The sequence below is a fragment of the Schistocerca piceifrons genome, chromosome 3, assembly GCF_021461385.2.
Source record: "Schistocerca piceifrons isolate TAMUIC-IGC-003096 chromosome 3, iqSchPice1.1, whole genome shotgun sequence".
Lineage (NCBI taxonomy): Eukaryota > Metazoa > Arthropoda > Insecta > Orthoptera > Acrididae > Schistocerca > Schistocerca piceifrons.
In genome coordinates, this window is record NC_060140.1 from 600,757,694 (window position 1) to 600,780,617 (window position 22,924).

Sequence of the window (22,924 nt, forward strand, 5' to 3'; positions counted from 1 at the left end):
TCCATTGTGGGTTCCGAAATGACGAGATCCCTGGGCATGCCCTCTAGCCTGCACCCTCCCGCCGATTGTTGTTGTGTGTTTGTTGCCTGATAGAGCATAAAACGTGATTCGTCTGAAAAGGTCACCTGTCGCTACTAATTGGACGTGTGGTTCATTCTTCATTGCCGATGAACTGCAGTCAGCATGGGTGTATGAACCAGGTGCTGCTGCAAAGGACCACAAGCTGTAACATTTTCTGCAAAGACGCTGAGCAGACGCTGTTGGTAGTCCTTTGGTTATTTGGGCAGTCACTTGCTCAACAGTTGCACTTCTATTCGCCTGTACACATCTCACCCCGTCATCTATGGCCCAAGGTGCGCCACATTGCCATGGGGCCATTTCTGGAAACCACAATTTTCCACCCACAATATACCACAGCAGCATGTGAGCAGTTTCCAAACTTAGCTCTTCTGGAAATGCTTATGTCCTTGGTACAAAAGCCAATAATCATGACCGAGTGAGGTGGCGCAGTGGTTAGACACTGGACTCACATTCGGGAAGGCGATAGTTCAATCCCGCATCTGGCCATCCTGATTTAGGTTTTCTGTGATTTCCCTAAATCGCTCCAGTCAAATGCTGGGATGGTTCCTTTGAAAGGGCACAGCCGACTTCCTTCCCCATCCTTCCCTAATCCGATGAGACCGATGACCACGCTGTCTGGTCTCCTTCCCCAAAACAACCCAACTCAACCCAATAATCATTCCCTTTTGGACGTCAGATAAATCGCTCCATTCCACATTACAGCAACTCACTCTTTTTCACATCCTCATGAAAAGCTTTATATACTCGCCCCTGCTAGTGCTGCCGCGTGCCGTTATGAGTGGTTATTGCACATTGATTTCGAGCAGAGGTGGTGTCACATTAATGTGACTGGATTGTGTATATGCTGAGGGGACTGAGGGAGCAAAAATATTTCAAGAAACTGGAAATGTGAAGACTAAAATATGCCGAAGAAAAAGAACAGCAACTGATGAAAGACATGAAGCTAAAATTTTACCAGCATGTCGCTACAAGGTAGCTCAAATGTGCGAGTAGGGTTAACAAAAGAAGTCTTTTGTGAGTACTATGATACATCCCAACACATTTCATTTTCTCCATATGTCATTCCATCAACAACATTGCAACGGCTCTCAGAATGGGTAACAGTTCTCCCAGTGGAGTCTACGAAAACTGCATACCGAAATGGTGTTACTATGCAAGATGCTGTTTGTGTATCAAGTGTTTATAAACGTTGGACAATAGCAGTGAGTGGACAAATTGTCCACCTTTAAACAGCACCCAGTTCTGCACATTATGCATACTTTTTTAATCACACAGCTACAAACTCCACAATTTACGACTGTTTGCCTCAACTGTCATCAAGCAAATAACCTTACTCGTATTATTACCTGGCTAGATGCCATATGCATTAACAGCTTTATATCCAGACATGCTGAATGTGCTGGGATGGCATCTTATCATCTCGTATGGATCATAACTCATCACCCAATAAATGACGCTATCTGTTTCCATATAAAGCAACATGGATCTTCAAAACGAATTTTCGCAAACTCATAATGAAAACGATACATATGGAGTTCTGATAGATACAATACACATATCACCACAGACAATTTTTAGAGCCACTATTCTTCATGTAAGATGCTATACCACTCAAAATTTGGCTTGGCAATCAATTTTCTCGCCTGCACATCCATCCCAATGATTAAGTAATTTAATGTCACAGTGCTGTCTTGCTAAAAATCATGTTGTTCATTAAGCTATAAAAATCTTTTCCAACAGCACGAGGCATGAATGATGGTTTACAGGAGATTAGATCAATATACTCATACAATCAGAGATTCTGATCGAATTGAATATTGCAGGTGACTCTAATCAACTCCATAGCCATGTTGATGCATTGGTGGAACTTTCTTTAGTGTAAAATATATCTCTTTTTTCCCACAGTGTAATCATCAGCTTGGGGAGGAACCATCTCAAGGAACTTGATGTTCTGAACACAGCAGCAAACTGTTTTGCTCGTCATGCAAACTTTGCTCATCTGGAGAACCTGCCTCATCTGAGTTGAGCACCTTAAGTTGTTATGTGCAACAGGGCTCTGTTTTGTGATCACTGCTGTTTCTGATTTTCATTAATGACCTCCATACGGCAATTCTCATCAATGAACTGTCAGATACGTCTTGAACAACCTATGAAAAAAGCTTTCACAGAAACCTTAAACTGTTTTCCTTTGAAGGGTCTCTCACTCAGTACAGGTACAACCCACTACATGGGATTCAACAAACCACAACAAACCTTGATGGAATTAATAAAAAGTGTAAAGATCAATCAATACAGAAATCTGAGGCTGCAAAATTCGTGGGTACTTATATAGACAGCAAATGTAATTGGTCAGTCAAAATTCATCATATTACTTAGTTCACCAACATTTGCATCATGGATTATCACTTCATTGATAGCAGATGCCATTAAGGCTTTCTACTTTGGCTACTTTTATTCCTTAATGTTTTTCCTTGTTGACTTTTGACTGTCATAATTTTTCTCTGTGAACAGGCAGCAGCAAATATCATGACTACAACACAGGAACCGAAAACAGCTTACATATTGAATTAAAAAGCTTTAATTTGCTTCAAAAAGAAATTCATCACTCCACCATTAAGTTGTTTAATGCACTCCCACCATATATTAAATGCCTTCATTAACAGTTGCCAACATCCTCAAAGACTACCTAACTGAAAAATCTTTGTACACGGCTGATGAATTTCTGAGACACAATGTTCTTTGTTGATAAACTAACAATTGTTTTAGAACCAGTTTTAATAAATTTTACTTTAGGACTTCCAATTTAAATCCGATTATAATGTACCAATTAAAAATAGTGTCAATTACTATATCTTTTTTTCACTACTGCATTTATAATTGTTTTAAAAACAGTTTAAATAAATTTTGTGTCTGGAATTATATTTGAAACATAATTGTACTGCATCATTCAAGAACAGTATAAACTACAGTGTCTGTACCATATTTTTCATCTTGCCATCTTATTAATATACTACGTGTCACTCTTACATAGGGTGTGCTGCTTAAATCTGGACAACCGAATTTTTTTAAAAAGCACATTTCTTAAAACAAAATACAAATGAAAACGAAAATCCTTTTACATATAATTAGTGGCATCTTTCAAGACTTACATTACTCAATGTAACCTCCTTCAACCACAATGACCACCTCCAAACTCGCCCCGAAGTGATTGCAAGCACTTTAAAAACAGCGCCGTCCATAGTATGCAGTCCGTCTATGCAGTGCATAAAGATGCGACATTGGGGTGCCTCATTTTATTGATAACTCATCCAGATTACACTCCAAATATAGTAGTGGAGGGAGTTCAAATTCAGGCTGTTTGGGGGCCAGAACTCCTTTGACCAGAACGTGTCGGTGTTATCTGAGAGCCAGTTTTTGACTAAATAGCTTGTATTAAGTCCTCCTCTGCCATTCGACGCATTTTTCGCTCGCTCACATTCAATACTGACGCCAATTTCCTCAGCAATTGCCCAGGGTTCTCCGAAATCAGCGCCTGAGCCTTTACGATGACTGCTGTAGTTCGTGACAAGCATTTCCTTGAATGAGGTTTCCTCGCCAGGTTAGCAGAACCTTCCTCAGACTTCTACGAAGCATTATACATTACAACAATATTGTAAACAGTTGATCTCGGGTACCCAAAGAATCAAACACCTTCAGTGGCCAAATGCCCAGTGCAAGACTTTTGGCAATCGCGGCTCTTCGCTTGTACTCCGCAATTGTCCATAACATCTCGGCCATTTTGAAGTTCTGACTTTTTACTAGGTGCCTATGCCTTTCAAAAACGCCATTTGTGACCTCCAGTGGAACTACAATATGGAGGAAAATTCAAATTGAAATCTGTCCAGATTTAGCTGCCGCAGCCTGTATTATTTTGGACAGTAAGGTTTTAGGTTATATTCAAATTCGAAAGGGTCCAAATAAAGTAGGTTTTGTCGGAATTCCTCAACCCTTTAGTGATGCTATCAAGTTAATTTGTAAGGAGCAGCCAATTCCTATTATATCTAATTATTTACTTTATTACTTTTCTCCTGTTTTTAATTTAATAATTTCCTTGGCTGTTTGAGTGATTTTCCCCTACTTATCATAGACATGTGAAAATTTGGTTTTCATATAGATGTGTTTACTTATTGTAATATTTACCACAACTGTGCATCCTATGTTTATTACCTGCCCTTCCATAGTGAAACACAATTTTCCAATAATTGAGTGCATATTCTTCAGCCAGTATCTTATTTAGATAGTATCTTTTATTGTTAAGCAACTGATATTTGAATTCTATAAATCTGATATATTTTCTATCATTGCAATTCAGTTGCTACCTAGATCTATGGTACTCAAAATCAATAAAAAAATGAGATTAGGATATGAGAAGTCTATAACCAAAAGACATCTGATACCAGAAACATCTACCACAGTTAAAAAATCCATTCCACCTATTTCAGCACAAACTGGCCACCAAAAACCTTAAATTTCAGTACATAAAAACAGTTGCATGGCAAACTGGTATAAATTGTTAAAGTATAGTATGTGTAACTTCAACAGATAACAGTGTTGTTAAACAATTTACCCATTTGCTGGTTACTTGCCCTGTCATGTCTGTACATACGTTAGTAAACTCTCACACAAATCCTGGACTCCAAAAACAACGGCATGTCAAAATTGGTTAAAATGAACTTAACACGTGTTTTCTTCAGTACTGCATCCCATGATAACCTAGGCATTGTGTAGCAGAAGCACCCAGGTGTATGTTGCCAGGCACAGCCTTCACTCTGGAATTGCTCAAACACAACTTCAAAGAGATATATCTCTGTGGCCATGTAAAGCCTTGCATCCTCAAAGTTAGAAATTTTAAATTCCTGCCAAACACACAATGCATCCTTGTATTCCACATCCATTTTCACACTACCTGTAAGTTCACTGGAAAAATCAGACATACCACAGTTTTGTAGAATCTCACTGCTGAAACCAGGTTTAGTACAGGAAAATCCCTTCCTTGTTTACGAGCTGGACTTTAGCATCATTACAACGTGTGAGTTTTGAGATTTTCTGAAGTGCTGCCTGAGAGGATCTTAATGAATCCAGGAGGTGTAGCTTTATATTCTTGTTGACACACTCTGAAAGCAAAACAGATCTTTCTGTGCTCTCAGTTAGAAGACTAAACTGGTGAATATGTAGAACAAACCCAATGAACTGCTCAGTAATGAAGTTAGCATCATACCCATTCAAAGTTTGGAAAAACACAGGTATGCGATGTGGAAGTATGCAATTCAGGTCACAGGTAAAGTTTACCATTTATATGACAGTGAGCCACACTGTTTTTCCCTGATATTTGCTAATGGAAGCCCACAGATATAACAGTCAGTTGTTTTGTTGTGTACCTATTTAACTTCCTGCCTAACAGTTCCTGTTCCTAATAATGATTAACGACCTGCTGTCATGTATTAAATCAAAAACTGGCACCATGGATAGCAACAACTTCCTCTGCAAGTACTTGAACCTCAGAGAACAACCAGTTTTGTAGGATCTGTCACATCAAAGGTTTTAAAATAATTAGGATTTGAATCATATGAACAGACAACCTAGTACAATGCAGCAAATGGTATATGTAATTTGTGTTGTAACCCTCACAGCCACTACAGAAACGAAAAGACACCCAAAGGGAGCACCGATAATGATACTTGCTCCTTGAGTGAATATATTTTAATCCCTAAAGAGCTTCTGCACTTCAGTAGGCACCCCTTCGGTACCACATCCAAGATGGAACAATTCCGTTGTTGCTCTGTCAGATGACTGTTCATATAAAATGAATTCAGACACCAGAATGAATACATTTTGCTGTCCTGTGTGCAGTCAGTTGGGTGTAAATAAGGCAGAACATGTTTTTGATCAAATAGTAATGCTGCTTAGTGCCATCTAACATGAGTCACCAATTAGCATTTTTTCACATCGACCTTCAAACTAGAAATAGTGAGGTAGTCCACCAACTTTATTATTGATCTTCTTCTTCTTCTTCTTCTTTTTCTGCACATTGCGCCTAGTAGGCTTGTCTTTCTCAAAGCTGTATATATGAATTAACATGCAGGGATTCTGTCTCTCAAATTCTGCAGTGTCCTGGAGTCTGATGGGGGATTCGGTCCTATTGTGTTTATAATACTCATGAATATCATGTACGAGGTTATTACTTACACAATGTGCATCTTTCATTAAAAAATTACTCATTAGCCAGAGCGAACCAAGCAAAGCAAGAATTGGTGGAATTTTTAACATTAATAATAGCATGTTTCTAATCCATATTTTGTGGAAGAGGAATATAGGAAGAACCTCTAATAAATACATCAAAAACATATATGCAGATACCCATTCATTCATCTCCATTTAGGGTTTTCCGAAGTTGGAAAAATGGAAATGTCGTGTGGCTACGGCCTCCCGTCGGGTAGATCGTTCGCCTGGTGCAGGTCGTTCGATTTGACGCCACTTCGGCGACCTGCGTGTCAATGGGGATGAAATGATGATGATTAGGACAACACAACACCCAGTCCCTGAGCGGAGAAAATTTCCGACCCAGCCGGGAATCGAACCCGGGCCCTTAGGATTGACAGTCCGTCACGCTGACCACTCAGCTACCGGGGCAGACTCATTCCTCAGGTGCAGAGGATCAGGTCTGTATCCTAGCCATAACAGATTACTCAAACCATTCTGCAAGCAGTGTGTAACACAATATTGCAACAATCTGTCCCCCCCCCCCTCCCACTATCATCTGTGAGTGGGTGAAGGTGTGCAATAACACCGCCTCATTCATCGGTGGGAGGAGCTGCAGTACTTCACAGAGGAGTGGCTCTCCACCAGCATCCAGCACTAACACTTCATCGAGATCATTGGGACACCTATCACCACGGAGGACTGATGCCACTGATGCTTTGGGCCCTTTATCAGCACCGGGAAGAACTGAACCACTTCATTGCACTCATCTACATCTACATACTTGCGAACATCCAACCACAGAAACTCAGTTAGTGTTTTCCCCAAGTCTCTTTTTCATAGTCACCAAGGAACTGCTGCTGCCCCCCTCTGTCCTCCATGAGGTACTCTAAAAGTTGGAGCACATATTCAGTAATTATACTGTTCCAAAAGAATCAAAGTAGCAGATGCAAATTTTTTCTTTTTTTACATATTCCACATGATAAGATACAGGTTCTCCTGGACATCTAAATTTAGAACACATTCTTTTGATTTCCAGATAGTGTTAGGCAAAGTATTTAGCAGAAACACTTCACAAAAATCTTAGAATGCAAAAATTTGTTGTACCCCAATACTTAACAGTATGGTTTTAAATATAATCCTTTTCCAATAGCCACAGATTCCATCACACTGTTGTTCTTGAGTGTTTCTTTCATTTTCACTATTTGGGTGATAGCTGCTGCTCTTCCAGCTAATGATTCAACTGATGAAAGTCCTGTCAGTGTAAGAATTATGAATGGAAGAATTCCACTTGATGATGTGGATGTCAGAAGTAATGGTAGAACCTATCACATTTTAATCAGTCTTCTTATTATTATTTTTTATGCTGCAGAACACATTTAGCTCCTGGAAATAATGATTGAATTACAGAGAAAGATTGACCTGGACATGTTTCTCGTAGAGTACATAATAAGGCGAGGGAACAATGTCTTGGCTCAGTGTCTTGGTTTCCCTTCATCACACAACAGTAACATGGATGTTAAACATGTGGTATGCAACAAGTCTCACAAATTTTCAGACTGTGCAGTAGCATAGCAGGTACAGTAGAAAGCACATGTTTAAATACTCTTCTATTTTCTTTAGTTGACAATGAGCTGCATGCACAAACTGTCAACAATTTACCTTGCCATGTAGTTTAAGTTTTTAGCACATTGTTTTATTACTGACTGATCCAACAATACATAATGCTTTACCAGTCTCTCTTCTTGCACATTTTCACTTTGCTTTATCAACTAAAATATGGTCTGCAGTGTGATGTTCTCATTGATCATTATTTTTGGTGTATGCAATATCATATTCTTTGAAAGTTTTGTCAACAGCTTAATTCCTTTATCAATATATGCTACCAATTTTTTCCAGCTTTGTTCCCAGTTCACAATATTCACATGTAGTAAAGTTTAATCCTACAAGTAGGTTGTTGAAAATACTGCTATCTCATATAAAGTTTCTAACAAAAATGCTATCCTTCTGAACAGTTTGAGGGTTTATGAGCCTTCTTACATATAATCTCTTTGACATCCACCCTACTGTTGTGTGAAGAATGGAAACCAAGACACTGAAACAAGACTTTGTTCCATCATCTTATGATGCAGTTTAGGAGAAATATATCCATTTCAGTGTTTCTCTGTAATTCTTCAGTGTAAACATTTCTTACTAATCAATGCCCTCATTATACTTTACAATGTGTGTTCTCAGATTCTTCTGCTGCACCTAGGGTACTGTAAATACATTTGGTGACCAGCTAGGTAGCTGGGATTTCTCAAATGCAAGTTGTATTTTTAGATATGTATACGAAATCACATATATTACATATCTATTTGCCTGTATTCATGATTTTTATATGAGTATGTAGTATTTAGCACTTTACCATAAATGCCAATTGGTTTCATGTTTGTTGTTCAATATACAGTTCAATTATACTGTTCAACTATATCTGAAAGAAATTCTGTTGATTGATATGATCCATAAAAGAACGTGCTCAGACATAGGTTTTTATCATTCTACTCAAAAGTCATGCAATTCTAACTTTCATACGCGGGAATATTGATATTGATTTGTACCAGGCAGTTCCCATTTTATCTTGAACTTTCCACTATAAAACTCATCACCATGATCGTGCTGAAGGTCTACTGGACAGTGATTTCTCCCATCTGCAGCAATTAATTAATTATCTGTGCAACTGCTTTCTGTGTATTTGTTTTTACAGGTAAGGCTCAAGAAAATTTGGAATATGTGCGAATGATCATTAAGTATATTTGAAATCTTTATTATCCCATGAATATTGCTTCATGTCTCTAAGGTAGGCCTGTATTAAGTCATCAAATTCTTGTATTATAACAAACCTGTTTTTGTGAAGTTCTTGAAATACTGACTCTATTATTAATAATAGTATTATATAATAAGGCATATTTCTCTAAACTCTTGAAAAGTTTGATATAATTTCATTCATATCAGTTGTATTTCCTATGGCAGCCAGTTCTGTGATCTTTCGCTGTACTGTTTCACCAAGGTCATAATATCAATCATTCATTTTCATTATCCTGAACATCAGTAATAACAGTTCCACTGACACCATGTTGGTCAGCTAATACTGATTTAACGATGTTTCAGTTTTTTCCAATGCATGGATTTTTATTCATCTGCTGTTTTTCCCATGTACATGAGAAATATCAAATATTTCTAATTTTTTTGATAAATGTCAGCTCACAGTTTTTAAGAATATTAGATTCAGTAAACCATGTGTTCTTTCAAATCACCAACCCACATAATGTGGTTGGTTAAATTTATATGTTGTATACCAACATACAAAGTCCTTCCCTGCTGAATCCATACATACCATCTATCTCAGTATCTCTGTAACTTTTAATGAGTTTGTCAATAATATATCGTTCTCCTTCTTCCTCTTCTTTGCCACCATTTCCCTTACTGCCTGTCTACAAATCATTAAAGAATTTCAGAAACATACTTACATGCATCTCTGAGAGACTCATCTCTTTCCAGCTCTTCAGTCCGTAGACTCGTCTGATGCAGCTCTCCATGCTTTTCTATCCAGTATCATCCTCTTTATGTCTGAATAACAACTACAACCTACATCCTTTTGAATCTGCTTACTGCATTTATCTCTTGGTCTTCCTTTATGACTTTTACATCCCACACTTCCCAACAATACTATTCTGGTGACCCCTTGATGTCTCAGAACGTGTCGTGTCAACCAATCCCTTCTTCTAGTAAGGTTGTGCCACAAACTTCTTTTCTTCCCTGCTTTCTTCAGTACCTCGCCATTATTTATGTGATCTGCCCAATTAATCTTCAGCATTCTTCTGTAGCACCACAGTTCAGAAGCTTCTATTCCCTTCTTGTCTAAATTGTTTATCATCCATGTGTCATTTCCATGCATGCCTACACTCCATATAAATACTTCTATGGAAAACTTCCCAACACTTAGGTCTATATTCAACATTAACTAATTTGTTTTCTTCAGAAATGCTTTTCTTGCCAATGCTGTTCCACATTTTATATCCTCTCTATTTTGGCCATCATCAGTTATTTTGCTGTCCAAAGAGCCAAATTCCTTTTCCACTTAAAGTGTCTCATTTCCCAATCTAATTCGCTAAGTATCAGCTGATTTATTTGGACCTTGTTTTGCTTTTGTTGATGTTCTCATTATGCTCATCTTTCAAGACACTGTCCATTCCATTCCGCTGCTCTTCTGAGTTCTTTGCAATCTCTGACAGAATTACAATATCATCAGCAAACCCCAAAGTTTTTATTTCTTCTCCCTGAATGTTAATTCCTTCTCCAAGTTTTTCTTTGGTTTCCTTTACAGCTTGTTTCATAAACAGATTGAATAATATCAGGGATAGGCTACAATCCTGTCTCACTCCCTTCCCAATCACTTCTTCCTTTTCATACCCTTCTACTCTTATAACTACTGACTGGTTTCTGTACATATATTTTACCCCTGCTATCTTCAGAATTTGAAAGAGAGTATGCCAGTCAACATTGTCAAAAGCTTTCTCTGAGTCCAAAAATGATATAAATGTAGGTTTCCCTTTCCTTAACCTATCTTCTAAGGTAAGTCATAGGGTCAGTATCGTCTTCCATGTATCCACATTTCTCCAAATTCCAAATTGGTCTTCCCTATGGTCGCCTTCTAGCAGTTTTTTCCATTCTTCTCTAAGGAATACATGTTAGTATATTGTAACCACAACTTATTAAACTCATAGTTCGATATTATTCACGCCTGGAATTGGAATTACTACATTATTCTTGAAGTCTGAGGGTTTTTTTCCTGTCTCATATATCTTGCACACCAGATGGTTGAATTTTGTCGTGAATGGCTCACCAAGGCTACCAGTAGGTCTAACAGAATGTCATCTACTCCTGGGCCACTGTTTCAACTTAGGCCTTTCAGTGCATTGTCAAGTTCTTCCTGCACTATCATGTCTCCCAGCTCCTCTTCATCTACATCCTCTTCCATTTCTATAATATTGCCTTCAGCTCCACTGTGTACACCCTTTATATACTTCTTCCATCTTTCAGCTTTCCCCTCTTCTCTGATCAATCATAATCTCTGTTAAATATCTTTAAGTGCATCTGCACTGCATGTACTAGGATCAAAATCTCTGTCTACACCCTACGTAATTGTTGCTGACGATGCCTTTGCATTGCAACAACATGTCATGAAGCCCCTCCCAGGAAGTCATAACAAAGGCAGCAAAGAAAGAATATATAATTACAGGCTCAGTAGAGCCTGTTGACTTGTAGAAAATGCCTTTCACATATTATTACGAGTCTTTCGTGTTCTACGAAAACCGATTCACCTCGATCCCCAGAAAGCAAGTATAGTAACTTTGTGGTGCATTTCACCACAATTTCTTAAGAAGAAATTGAGAAGATCACATAGTTTATTCACCACCAGGCAGTTTCGATTATGAAAATATAGAACTAGGGACCATAGAACCTGGGAGATGGAGAGACCACCCACCACTCACATTGCTACCAAAACTGTTGCCGAAGATGCGAAGCAAGTGAGGGATGAGTTTGCTGCATATTTTGTCACCGACGAAGGATAAGTGGAATGCAGTATTTGCTTTCTTAATTTAGTGATGATCATCAAATTCATAGAAAATGCTTTCTTTTTCCATGCACAAGTGTAAACAACATGATTACATTCCTGATTGTTATGTAAATAAATATTTTTAATAAAAATAATGTAAAATAAATACGCTATAACTTACTTCAAATGCGGATAAACTCGTTCTTGGTTTGTTTATATCATTTAGGAAGAGCAATGATTCGAAGGCATATCATTTTGATGAGTAAATCTCCTCTCTTCCAGAAACTGATGTCTTCAAAGAAACACATTTATTGAATTCCCTGAGGAATTGTAACCTCAGGTTGTGTAATTTACTGTCCATCTCCTTATCGGAAACTTTGAATAAACATGCAAGCTCGTGAACTGCATCAGGGGATGTGGGATCCCACAGCAAACACCTTTCGCGAAATTCTTCAGTAACTTTCAGAGTATTATATTTTGTCTACTCTTTCTTTGTAGATTGATATTTAAGGACTGATACAGAATACTACAAAAACCTAACCTCCTTGTACACACAACTGATTACTTGTAACCAAGATGCAATGCAATGAGTCTGCCTGTGAACTGCATATACGTAGTTGAAAATGTGTCTGGGATTTGTGACATGTTTTCGATCAGCGAGTGGATACAGGCACATGTGCCAGAATAGAGTATTTCTCGGAATTCTGGCGACGATGCTGCAGGCACATGTCACAGAAACTTGCAACTTGTGCCACACCCCATCAGCTACACGTGCCGGGCACAAATCTCCACGACAAATACCTCAGTGTAAACTTAGCTTTAGAAATATATGGCAACTTCACCAAAATATACCAGACAGAATTAAGAATGATCAGCTATGATACCAGTGTAGTCAATAAGATCCAACACTTCACACTGAAAGCACGTTTATTAAGCACACACAAAAGTACATACAGAACTGAATTGCTTCCCTCAGCAGACAGTGCTATAATTTATACATTCCGGTATAAATTCTCACATTCCACAAAAAAATGAAGTTCTGAATCCTTCTAGAATTAACATTGTTGAGTAATAAATAATTACAAAAGGTGGAAATGGAACCAGCTAACTGATTGTCTTCAGCCAGTGACTATAACTTCTAAACGACAGTGGTCAACTCAGAGCATATGTCAATAAAACACCTTTTTAAATGAGAGCCAAAAAGGACATAAAATTTTAACTGCCTAAATCAAATGATGAACACGTCAAAACAAACACTCAAATTATATAACTTGTATATAATAACTGTTTTATGGATTATTATGTTAAGTCATTATGTAATATTACATATTATGTGCCTCCAGAGGCACCTTGCATGTATACTAGAATAAGAGACGCCATGGCCCACTGTCTAGGTTAATCCTAGAGACCAATAAATTAAAGAAAAAATACATTTACATAAACACAATCAGTCTGTAAATAAATTTTGTAGTGAGTGAAATTGTTACAGTCTGTTTATAAACTTGTGTGAAGAGTGATACTTCCATGTTTTGACAAACATGTTTATTTAATTTTTGGGACTCGAAAGTTTACCTGTAATGACGTTTTTATCAATGTGTACACTAAATTTGTTGAAACAATAGATTCTGTTCATCGCTGTGAGCCAAAAGGTGTATGGCAGTCAGAGATATAATAGTGCTATTAATCATTTCTGTGAAATTAACTTTGAACAATGGCCTTCCACATTTTATCGTGTTGTTACAAGAAACATGTATATTTCAGATGAATCAAATGTTTTGTTACCTGGATGAATGAAACAACCAGAGGTTGTAGAAACTTGCAAAGAGAGTATTATGCAACAATTGACTGAAGCAAGGGAAAGGAATACAATAGAAGGGGAATGGGTAGTATTTAGAGATGAAATATTGATGCAGCAAAGGACAAATTAACAATAAGCTCAGATCCAGTAGAATTCCTTGATAACAAACGAAATATTGAACTTAAGCAATGAAAGGAGAAAAAAAAACAGCATGAAATGATGCAGGCAAAAGGGATTACACACATCTGGAGAATGAGACTGACAGAAATGGAAAAATTGCAAAGCAGGAATGGCTGGAGGAGAAATGAAAACTTGTAGAAGGATGAATGACCATGGAAAAAAAGATATATTACACCTAAAGGAAAACTAAAGAGCTTTTGCAGGAAAAAGAATCATATGTATGAATATCAGAGCTCCTATGTCAATTTAGTTCTAAGCAAAGAATGGAAGGTTAAGAGGTGGAATATACAGAATGACTGTACAGAAGAAATTAACTCGGGAGATAATATTACAGAAAGGGAAGGGAAACAGATGGAATTAAGACAGAAATTGTGATACTGCATAAAGATTTGATAGAACACTGAAAGATGTATGTCAAAAAGAGGTATCAGGTGTAGACAATATTCCTTCAGAATCAGTCTGATCCTTTGGAGAGCAAACCATGAAAAAATTATCCCACTTTATCTGCAAGACATGTAACACAGGTGGAATACCCTCGGACTTCAAAGAATGTAGATGATAACAGATGTGAATATAACTGAACAATCAGTTTAATAAGTTGCAAAATACTGACTTCACTTATTGATAAAGGTATGAAAATACTGGTAGAAGACGATCACACTGAAAATCAGTTTTGCTTCTGGAGTTATGTAGAACTAAAGACAGACAAATTGATGTTTACAGTATTTTCAGATTTAGAGGCAGCTTATGACAGTGTAAACTTATGCCAGTGTTAACTGCAGTAATTAATGTTAACTGCAAAATACAAGTTCAGATGGCAGCAAGGACGAAATAAGGGACCGAATGATTACCAATAAATTGTACAGCAAACAGACTGAGTTGATCATGAAAAAGGAAGCAGTAATTGAGAAGGGAGTGAGATAACATTCTGGTCTGTCCTCATCATTCAATCTTTCATCGATTCCCGATGTGCTACGATTTTTACTGGAGGATGAGGGACCATTCTACCCTGATGTTTCCTCAGCACTCTACCTGCACTGATCTCTTCATCTCATGGTAGCAGTTGCCTACATCCTCAGGTATTTATATATTCCAATCTGTCTTTAACTAATTTTTTTGCCATCTACAGCTCCATCTAGTACCATGGAGGTTATTTTCCGATGTCTTCTCTCTTTTTCTTGTCAGCTTTTTCCACATGTTCCTTTCTTCACCGATTCTGTGAAGAACCACCTCATTTCTTACCTTATCAATGTACCCAATGTTCAACATTCTTCTTAGCACCACATTTCAAATGCTTCAGTTCTCTTGTGTTCCGGATTTCCCACAATCCTTGTTTTACTACAGCACAATGCTGTGCTCCAGAAGTACAGTGTCAGAAATTTCTTTCTCAAATTAAGACCAGTAGACTTCCCTTGGCCAGAAATGCCCTCTTGGCTTGTGCTAGTCTGTGTCATTTCCACCTTGTCCATCACGGATTCCTTTGCTCCAAGGTAAAGAATTCATTAACTTCGACTACTTTGTGACCACCAGTTTTGATGTTCAGTTTCTCACTACCATCATTTCCGGTCCTTTTCATCATTTTAGTCTTTTTCTGATTTACTCTCAATCCATATTGTGTATTCATTAAACCGTTCATTCCATTTGATAGATCCTGAATTCTTCTGTACTTTTACTGAGAATGGCCATGTCATCAGTGAACCTCATCACTGACATCTTCTCACCCTGAATTGTAATCCCACCCTACAACCTTCCTTTTATTTCTGTCACTGCTTCATCGATATGTAGGTTGAACAGTAGGCATGAAAAATTGCAGCCCTGTCTTACACGTTTTTTAATCTGAGCACTTCACTCTTGGTTGTCCAATTTTATTTTTCCTCCATGGTTCTAGTGCATACTTGGTATTAACTGTCTTTCCCTATAGCTTACTCCTATTTTCTCGGAATTCTGAACACCATACTCCACTTTACAATGTCGAATGCAGTCTTGCTATCATTATAAAACGCAACGTCAGACCCGCCTCTCCAGTGCTTTATCATCTAACACATCCCCAATTTTCTTTTCCATCCTTCCATAAATTATTCTTTTCAGGAGCTTGAATGAATGATCTGTTAAGCAGATTGTGTGATACTTTTCACACTTATTGGCCTTGCTACTTACAAATTGTGTGGATGATATTTTCCCAAAAGTCTGACTGATGGTCTGTCACCAGTCTGATATATTTTAGACATCAACTTGGCCAGTTGTTCGGCTCTCCCTTCCCCCAACGATTTTAGTAATTCTGATGGAATGCTGTCTAGCCCTTCTGCTTTATTTGATCTCAGGCTGTTTCGACTTTTCTGTGTCCTAAGTTAGTCCTTCTGATGATCATTCCTTTTTCCATTTCTTAACATTTTTCCTGCAGTCATTTCACCTTTGCTTCCCTGCACTTCATAGTTGCTTCATTCCCAAGTGATGTATATTGCTGTATTCCTGTCTTTCCCCGAGAATATTTGTACTTCCTTGTTTTGTCAAACAATTGAGGTACTTCTTCTCTTACCAAGGCTTCTTCACAGTTGCCTTCCTTGTACCTATTTATGTTTGCCCAACACCAGTGATTACCATTTTAGAGATGGCCAGTCCTCTTCCGCTGAATGCCTACTCTGCAATTCCTTATTGCAGTATCCACATCTTCAGCGAACATCAAATTCGTCTCATCATTACTGAGTCTTCAGTATTCCACTTCCTTCCACATCAATTCTTCTGGTTGATTATCTCAAACTTCAGTCCACTCTTAATCATAATCATATTATGATTTTAAGTCTCTAAGTGCTGCTGATTACACCTTACAATCCAATACCTGATTTCAAAATCTCTGTCTGACCATAATGTAATCCATCTGGAATCTTCCTGTGTGTCCCGATCTTTTCCAAGTACACCTTCTGCTCTTACAGTATTCGCTATTATCATCCAAAATTTGTAACAGAACTTAGTTACTCTTCCCCTTGTCTCATTGCTACTGCAAAGCCTATATTGTGCCATTACCCCTCTTCTACTCCTTCCTCTATCACCACATTCCAATCCCCTATGAGTATCACATTTTCATCTCCATTTGCATACTGAGTTCCTCATTCCATGACTATTAGAGTTTCATCTCCATTTGCACACCAAGTTCCCAGTTTAATACCCTCATATACTTTCTCCATCTCTTCATTTTTTGCTTGTGACATTGGTATATATACCTCAACTACTGTTGTTGGCATTGGTCTGCTGTTGAATCTGATGAGAAAAACAATACCACTAAACTGTTCACAACAGCACATTCTCTGCCCTAGCTTCCTATTCACAATGAATTCTATCCCAGACATACCATTTTCTGCTGGTGTTTGATGTTACCATATATTCGTATGGCCAGAAATCCTTAGCTGCTTTCTACTTTACATCAAAGATCCACACTATATCTAGACTGAATCTATGTATTTCCCATTTTAGATTTTTTAGCTTTCCTAATACGTCCAAACTTCTGACATTAAATGCTCTGACTCGCGGAATGTTATACCTTCGTTAGTTATTCAATTTTTCTCATGGCCACGCCTTTGCAAGTTTCTCTAAGTAACAGGCTGTCAGTGTGTATACAAAAGCTGCACAGGAGCCAGGCTTCCGGAAGTACATACGTCTATTAAGTCTGGAGGCTTTCAAGGCCATTTTCATTGGAGGTAAAAATCTACTAGCATGTTATGCCACATCATTTTTCTCTTGAATTTCTTCATAGACATTTCAACCCACCTGTTGGAATCTCCTTCAGGATCTTCTGGTGTTCCCAGTATGTTGAACACTTTACTCCAGTGTCCACATTTGATTTATTGCCAACAAATTTTCAATAAAATAAAAAGCTTCTGCACCAGTGGGCTATCGGTGAGATACAACCTCAGAGCACATGGAGTCCAATGGTCAGTTCACTAAGTTATATCAACCCCCATGATATGACCTTCTTTGTATAACACTGCCCAGTGTGCAGGCTGCCCTGATATTCATGTGGAAATGCTCTATGGCTGTAGAACTTGTCCGAGTGAGCAAACAACTATGCCTCCAACTTAGGATTACCCACAAGAATATTTGCATTCCTGAGACTTTACAAATCAGAATTCCACGGATGTTACTACTCTCTACATTGATTATGGCACGGAAAAGATGCTAGTCTGGCAGTTACGTGATATTCCCTATTAATAACAGAACACTATAAAATTCATTCATTTTCTTAACAGAAGAGAGTACTTCACCAGAAACAAATGAGAGGTGAACCATTTGTAGCAGCCCAAGAGAGAAACAGTGTTTCATAGGGTACTGTTGTGTACCTGGAAAGCTTTAAACTTTGCCTCCAGTGTGGATATGTGTTCTACTCTTCTGTCATTAATTTGGCATAGGAAAGGCAGAGAAATTGGTGCCGGGTGGCTCTCATGCCTTGCTACTGCATCAGCAGAATCTTTCACTGTTGTTGTTGTTTTTCTAACAGTGCCAATTATTGCTGATGATACTCCTCTTGCTGCTTAAAAAGTTGCAAGAACACTAGATTGGTCATGGAGCCGTTGCAGATTCTATTCAGCAAAACAGGACCCAGATCACGTCTTTGTGGCATTACACTGTGACAGTCATCAAGATCCTGTAATGTAATGATAATAATCTTTTCATATGTCCAAAGCACTGATGACCACTATCTTTTAAACATGTTTGCTCTGCAGTTTACTTTTTGTCACATGCTGTGACTTTGCATGCTGGACATGAGCAGATTCATTGTAATTGAAAGAGTATTGCTCACTGCCACTTCACCACAGTCTGGCGGAACGTGTGAATACATGGATAAATTATCCTCTGTTGTCTAGACACTAGGAGTACCCATGCACTATCTGTTCTTAAAATTAACAGCGACTGGTTGAAAAGCCTGCAAATTTCAGCACATATGTGGACTGATTTAGGCGACACTAATTGATGTGTCAACTAGAGTTTATTACACTTCACTCGAAGGCAGAGCGATCTTTTGAGACTAGGCAACAGAGACTTAGAAGCTGGTACATGATTAACCACTAATGATTGGTTGTGCTGAATGCTGAAGTTCATACACAATTCAGTTAAACTGAATTGTACATTAATTTACAGAAATTTAAAAAATACAGAATCTCATTTTAGCCACCAAAATATATTTATGGTTCATAGGAGATAATCAGTATTCAGCGTAAGATGTGATTTTTACCAGGCTGCATGCAAGACTACCGCAAAAAGGTCTGTAAGTACCTCAGAACTTTAAAGAGCACCAACAGCACTATCGAATACGGTTGAGCCACCACTCAAACCACTGTATAACATTGACTTGCCACTACCAAATCTTACACCGAGCGAGGTGGCGCAGTGGTTAGACACTGGACTCGCATTCGGGAGGACGGCGGTTCAATCCCGCGTCCGGCCATCCTGATTTAGGTTTTCCGTGATTTCCCTAAATCACTCCAGGCAAATGCCGGGATGGTTCCTCTGAAAGGGCACGGCCGACTTCCTTCCCCATCCTTCCCTAATCCGATGAGACCGATGACCACGCTGTCTGGTCTCCGTCCCCAAAACAAACAACCAACCAACCACCACCAAATCTTAGCTTTCTATTCATACACTGTACCATATCCGCGGCTTCTGGGGTCACAAATCTGTGTCAATATTCATATAACAGCACAACAAAAATGATTTAAATAAAATATCTTTCAGCGGAGATGTAAGCAGCATTGTATATGTGCTATCAAGACAAGAAATTGCTACACAACACAGACTGGATTTAATGGTATTCATAATTGTGCAAATTTATCTTATAAAAGAAACATGCGTAAATCATTTGATGTCTATGTACGTGTAGTGTCATTGTTATAGGAAATTGTTTCCACTAACTACTGGAGAATTCAGACTGGTATTATCTCTCGCAATTCACCCATAATTCACATAATTAGCCTTTATCTTATTATTTATCACTGTTTCTATATAAATGAGAACATATAATGATCCCATAGTTCTTCTAATCTTACATGCTGTTGAGTGTTGTTATGTTTCTTCTACTGGTTGATTACAAACTAACTATTTACATAATTATAATACTTCAAGATATATTGGCCTATAGTATTGTAATTGTAACTGAACTGATAGCTTTTATCACCAGTTATCCATTGCGAATACCTTTTACTATAATTGTTGTATTCATAAGTGATCATCAAAATTTTTTATTTCTGTTCTTTCTCTAAGTTGATTTACTTGCTTGCTGTGTATCATACCCGTAATGTATTTTTACCACGTCCCTCTGTTGATATTGCTCATTGTATTCTGCCAAATTAATCATGTTCAAGAAGGAAGCCATTTTGCTCTTCTGAGCTCCTGATTCCAGGCGGATTTTTCTTTACACCACCCTTATTGTCGAACATGGTTCATGTGTTTAACAGTTCCCACCATCTACAGTCCACGTGTGATCTTGCTACACCTTCCCAGGTCGCTAGAATTTAGCATAAGTTTGGCTGTGCTGAGGCTTGGCCAGATTAAATCTATGATCTACGTAACTTCTCATTCATGGAATGAGTCCGTCAAGTTCCAATGTACTGTAATTCAATAACTCCTTTTAACTTTTGTGTCACACCATTGCAAGTAAAATATCAAACAGTCTGTAAGTGGATGTTAGTTGTTACATAGTGTGGCGCATAACATACAGCGTATCCCAGGAGAAATGATCACTGTTCTGGGATATAATAGGAATGTTGCTCTGAAGCAAAAACCTTCATATAGGCATATGCCCCATTCCAAATAGTTTCCAAAACAGAACATTTAATGTACATTTATTTTTGGGATAGAGGCATGTACACATTTGTCTAATCCACCCAACTTATTATTCTAGCTCAACATGTCTTATTGCTTACCTCTTTACTCAGGGAGTCCTGAAAATGCCACTGTCCATGGTGTGGTGAAATAGCCGGAAGGATTGAGTTCATTAAAGAGAAGCATCGTTTAATTGAGTTTGTACACACACTGACTGAAATGCCACACATCTTCACTAATGAAGAATAAGCAGATATTGTGCTTTTTATGACTTCTGTGCTGAGAGAGATCTTACTGTTGTCAAAGAATACCAGTGTAAACCTGACAATGTATTGAATAATACACAAAATACATAACAACGTAAATTGAATGTGTTCTTCCTCAGAAACCGTTTGGAATTAGGCAAATTATGTCTGCGTGAAGTTTTTCTCTTCACTTCCTGTTACTTCTTTGAATATTGACCTCTCCTCCTGGGATACCATCTACATGTGACATGACACCTCTTGCTTACAACTGTGATGAAACACACAGTGCCTTCAGAAATATTATTATTTTTCAATTTTTGGTTTACTTGCACATTGGCATCTTTCTTTATGTTATAGAACTGTTGGCTGAAAAAGGCTTAGCACACCAAAAACCAGTTTTTAGAGTGGCTTTGCATAGAATTCTAATTTGTTTACTTTTACATAAAAATTGAACTTAAACTTGCTGTAGCCTGCATAACAATGTATTGGTCACATCTCAGGATAACTGAGTAATAATGCCCCTGATATATTAACACTAAGCAGATAAACAGATCAGGATTATGCAACACTTAAAATATTTAGTGGCCAATTAACACCTATTTGAAATCTCCAAGCACACTGATGACACAAAATAATTTCTGATGATAGCATGTTTCGCATGTAATTGATAGATCTAATAAAAATATCACTAATCATACCTTTTTTCTGATTTTTCAAAAAACTTAATGCCTAACTTTAATATTTATTCTTACTGTGAAATAAATCACAGCAAATCACATTTATATGCAACGATTTTTCAAATCTGCTGCATTTATGCTATTGTTTGGACTGGAATTTATGAGTCAGAATGACATTTACCTACGATAAATTTAGTTTTATGAAAGTTAATATAGATTCTGAACATAAATCTTACTTTTCCACGACTTCCAAATGTAATGAGCTTTTCGTCAGGAAACTGTGTTTTGTATGAAGGAGTATTTATTCTGTTGACAGCAATGAGAATCCACATCAGTCTTGAAATGAAGCAGGCCCTGGATGCTGTTGGAGGTTTCCGCACAGAGCACAGAGGACTTGTCGATGTCAAGGTAAAGAGTTACTAAAAACATTTTTTTATCTTTAGATACTAGATCAGGCTACTTGTAGTTTCCACATTCATATTTGTTCTATCATAAGTTTACTGTAACATGATACATGTGACTCAACAGTGTGTACAGGGTGTCCAAAGAGTCCTCAGGTGCACTTTCTCTGGTGTTTCAGCAGATATTTGCAATTTCGCTTTTGCAACATGTAGCTGGATTCAGCCCAAATCAATATGGCTGATCACATCTTTCATGCAACACACAGCATTGACGGAAAGCATCAGTTTTGTTCTCATTACAAACAAAACAATTTTTAAAGTGGAATTTTGCATCTCCATCCAACAGAGCGATCCCTGATTAGCCTAGTGCGATATTCACTTTATTGATGTGTGTTAACAAGGATAGTAAACCACAAAGAATAACCAGTACTCCAGCAGTGACAGCACTGCTCTGGTCCATGCTCATTGCTACTGCCATGCACAAGTGCTACTCAGTTGCTGCTGGTGTACTGCTTATTCTTCATATTTTACTCTTCCTGTAAATACATATTGATAAAACAAATAATGCACTAGACTACTTTTGGAATGCTCTATCAAAAGTGCTCATAAAATTACAATCTAAAAATTTTCTTTGCAATGCAAAACAAACCAACAGTTTCTGTCGACACTGGGTGTAATATAGGAGAACTGATGAGCAGGATTTGTTTGTCTGACTCCAGCTACATGTTATAAAAACAAAATTGGAAATATCTGCCAAAACATCAGAGAAAATGTGCTCGATGACCCATATGAGGGACAGCCAGTATAATTTCAATTGATCTGGTGGTGTTTCAGTATATACAACATGTTTACAAAAAACATCACATATTCTGTAGTTTGGTAGTATTGGTCAAAAC

General features: G+C 37.8%; 1 protein-coding gene across 1 annotated transcript in view; it reads left to right on the forward strand.

Annotated features, from left to right (window-relative positions):
* The window catches only part of LOC124789699 (receptor-type guanylate cyclase gcy-19), a 442,435-nt gene that overhangs the window by 373,077 nt on the left and 46,434 nt on the right, over positions 1-22,924 (forward strand). Inside the window, exon 12 of the mRNA XM_047257147.1 lies at positions 21,944-22,035. Within this exon, the coding sequence (XP_047113103.1) occupies positions 21,944-22,035 (92 nt within the window). The remainder of the gene's footprint in view (positions 1-21,943; positions 22,036-22,924) is intronic.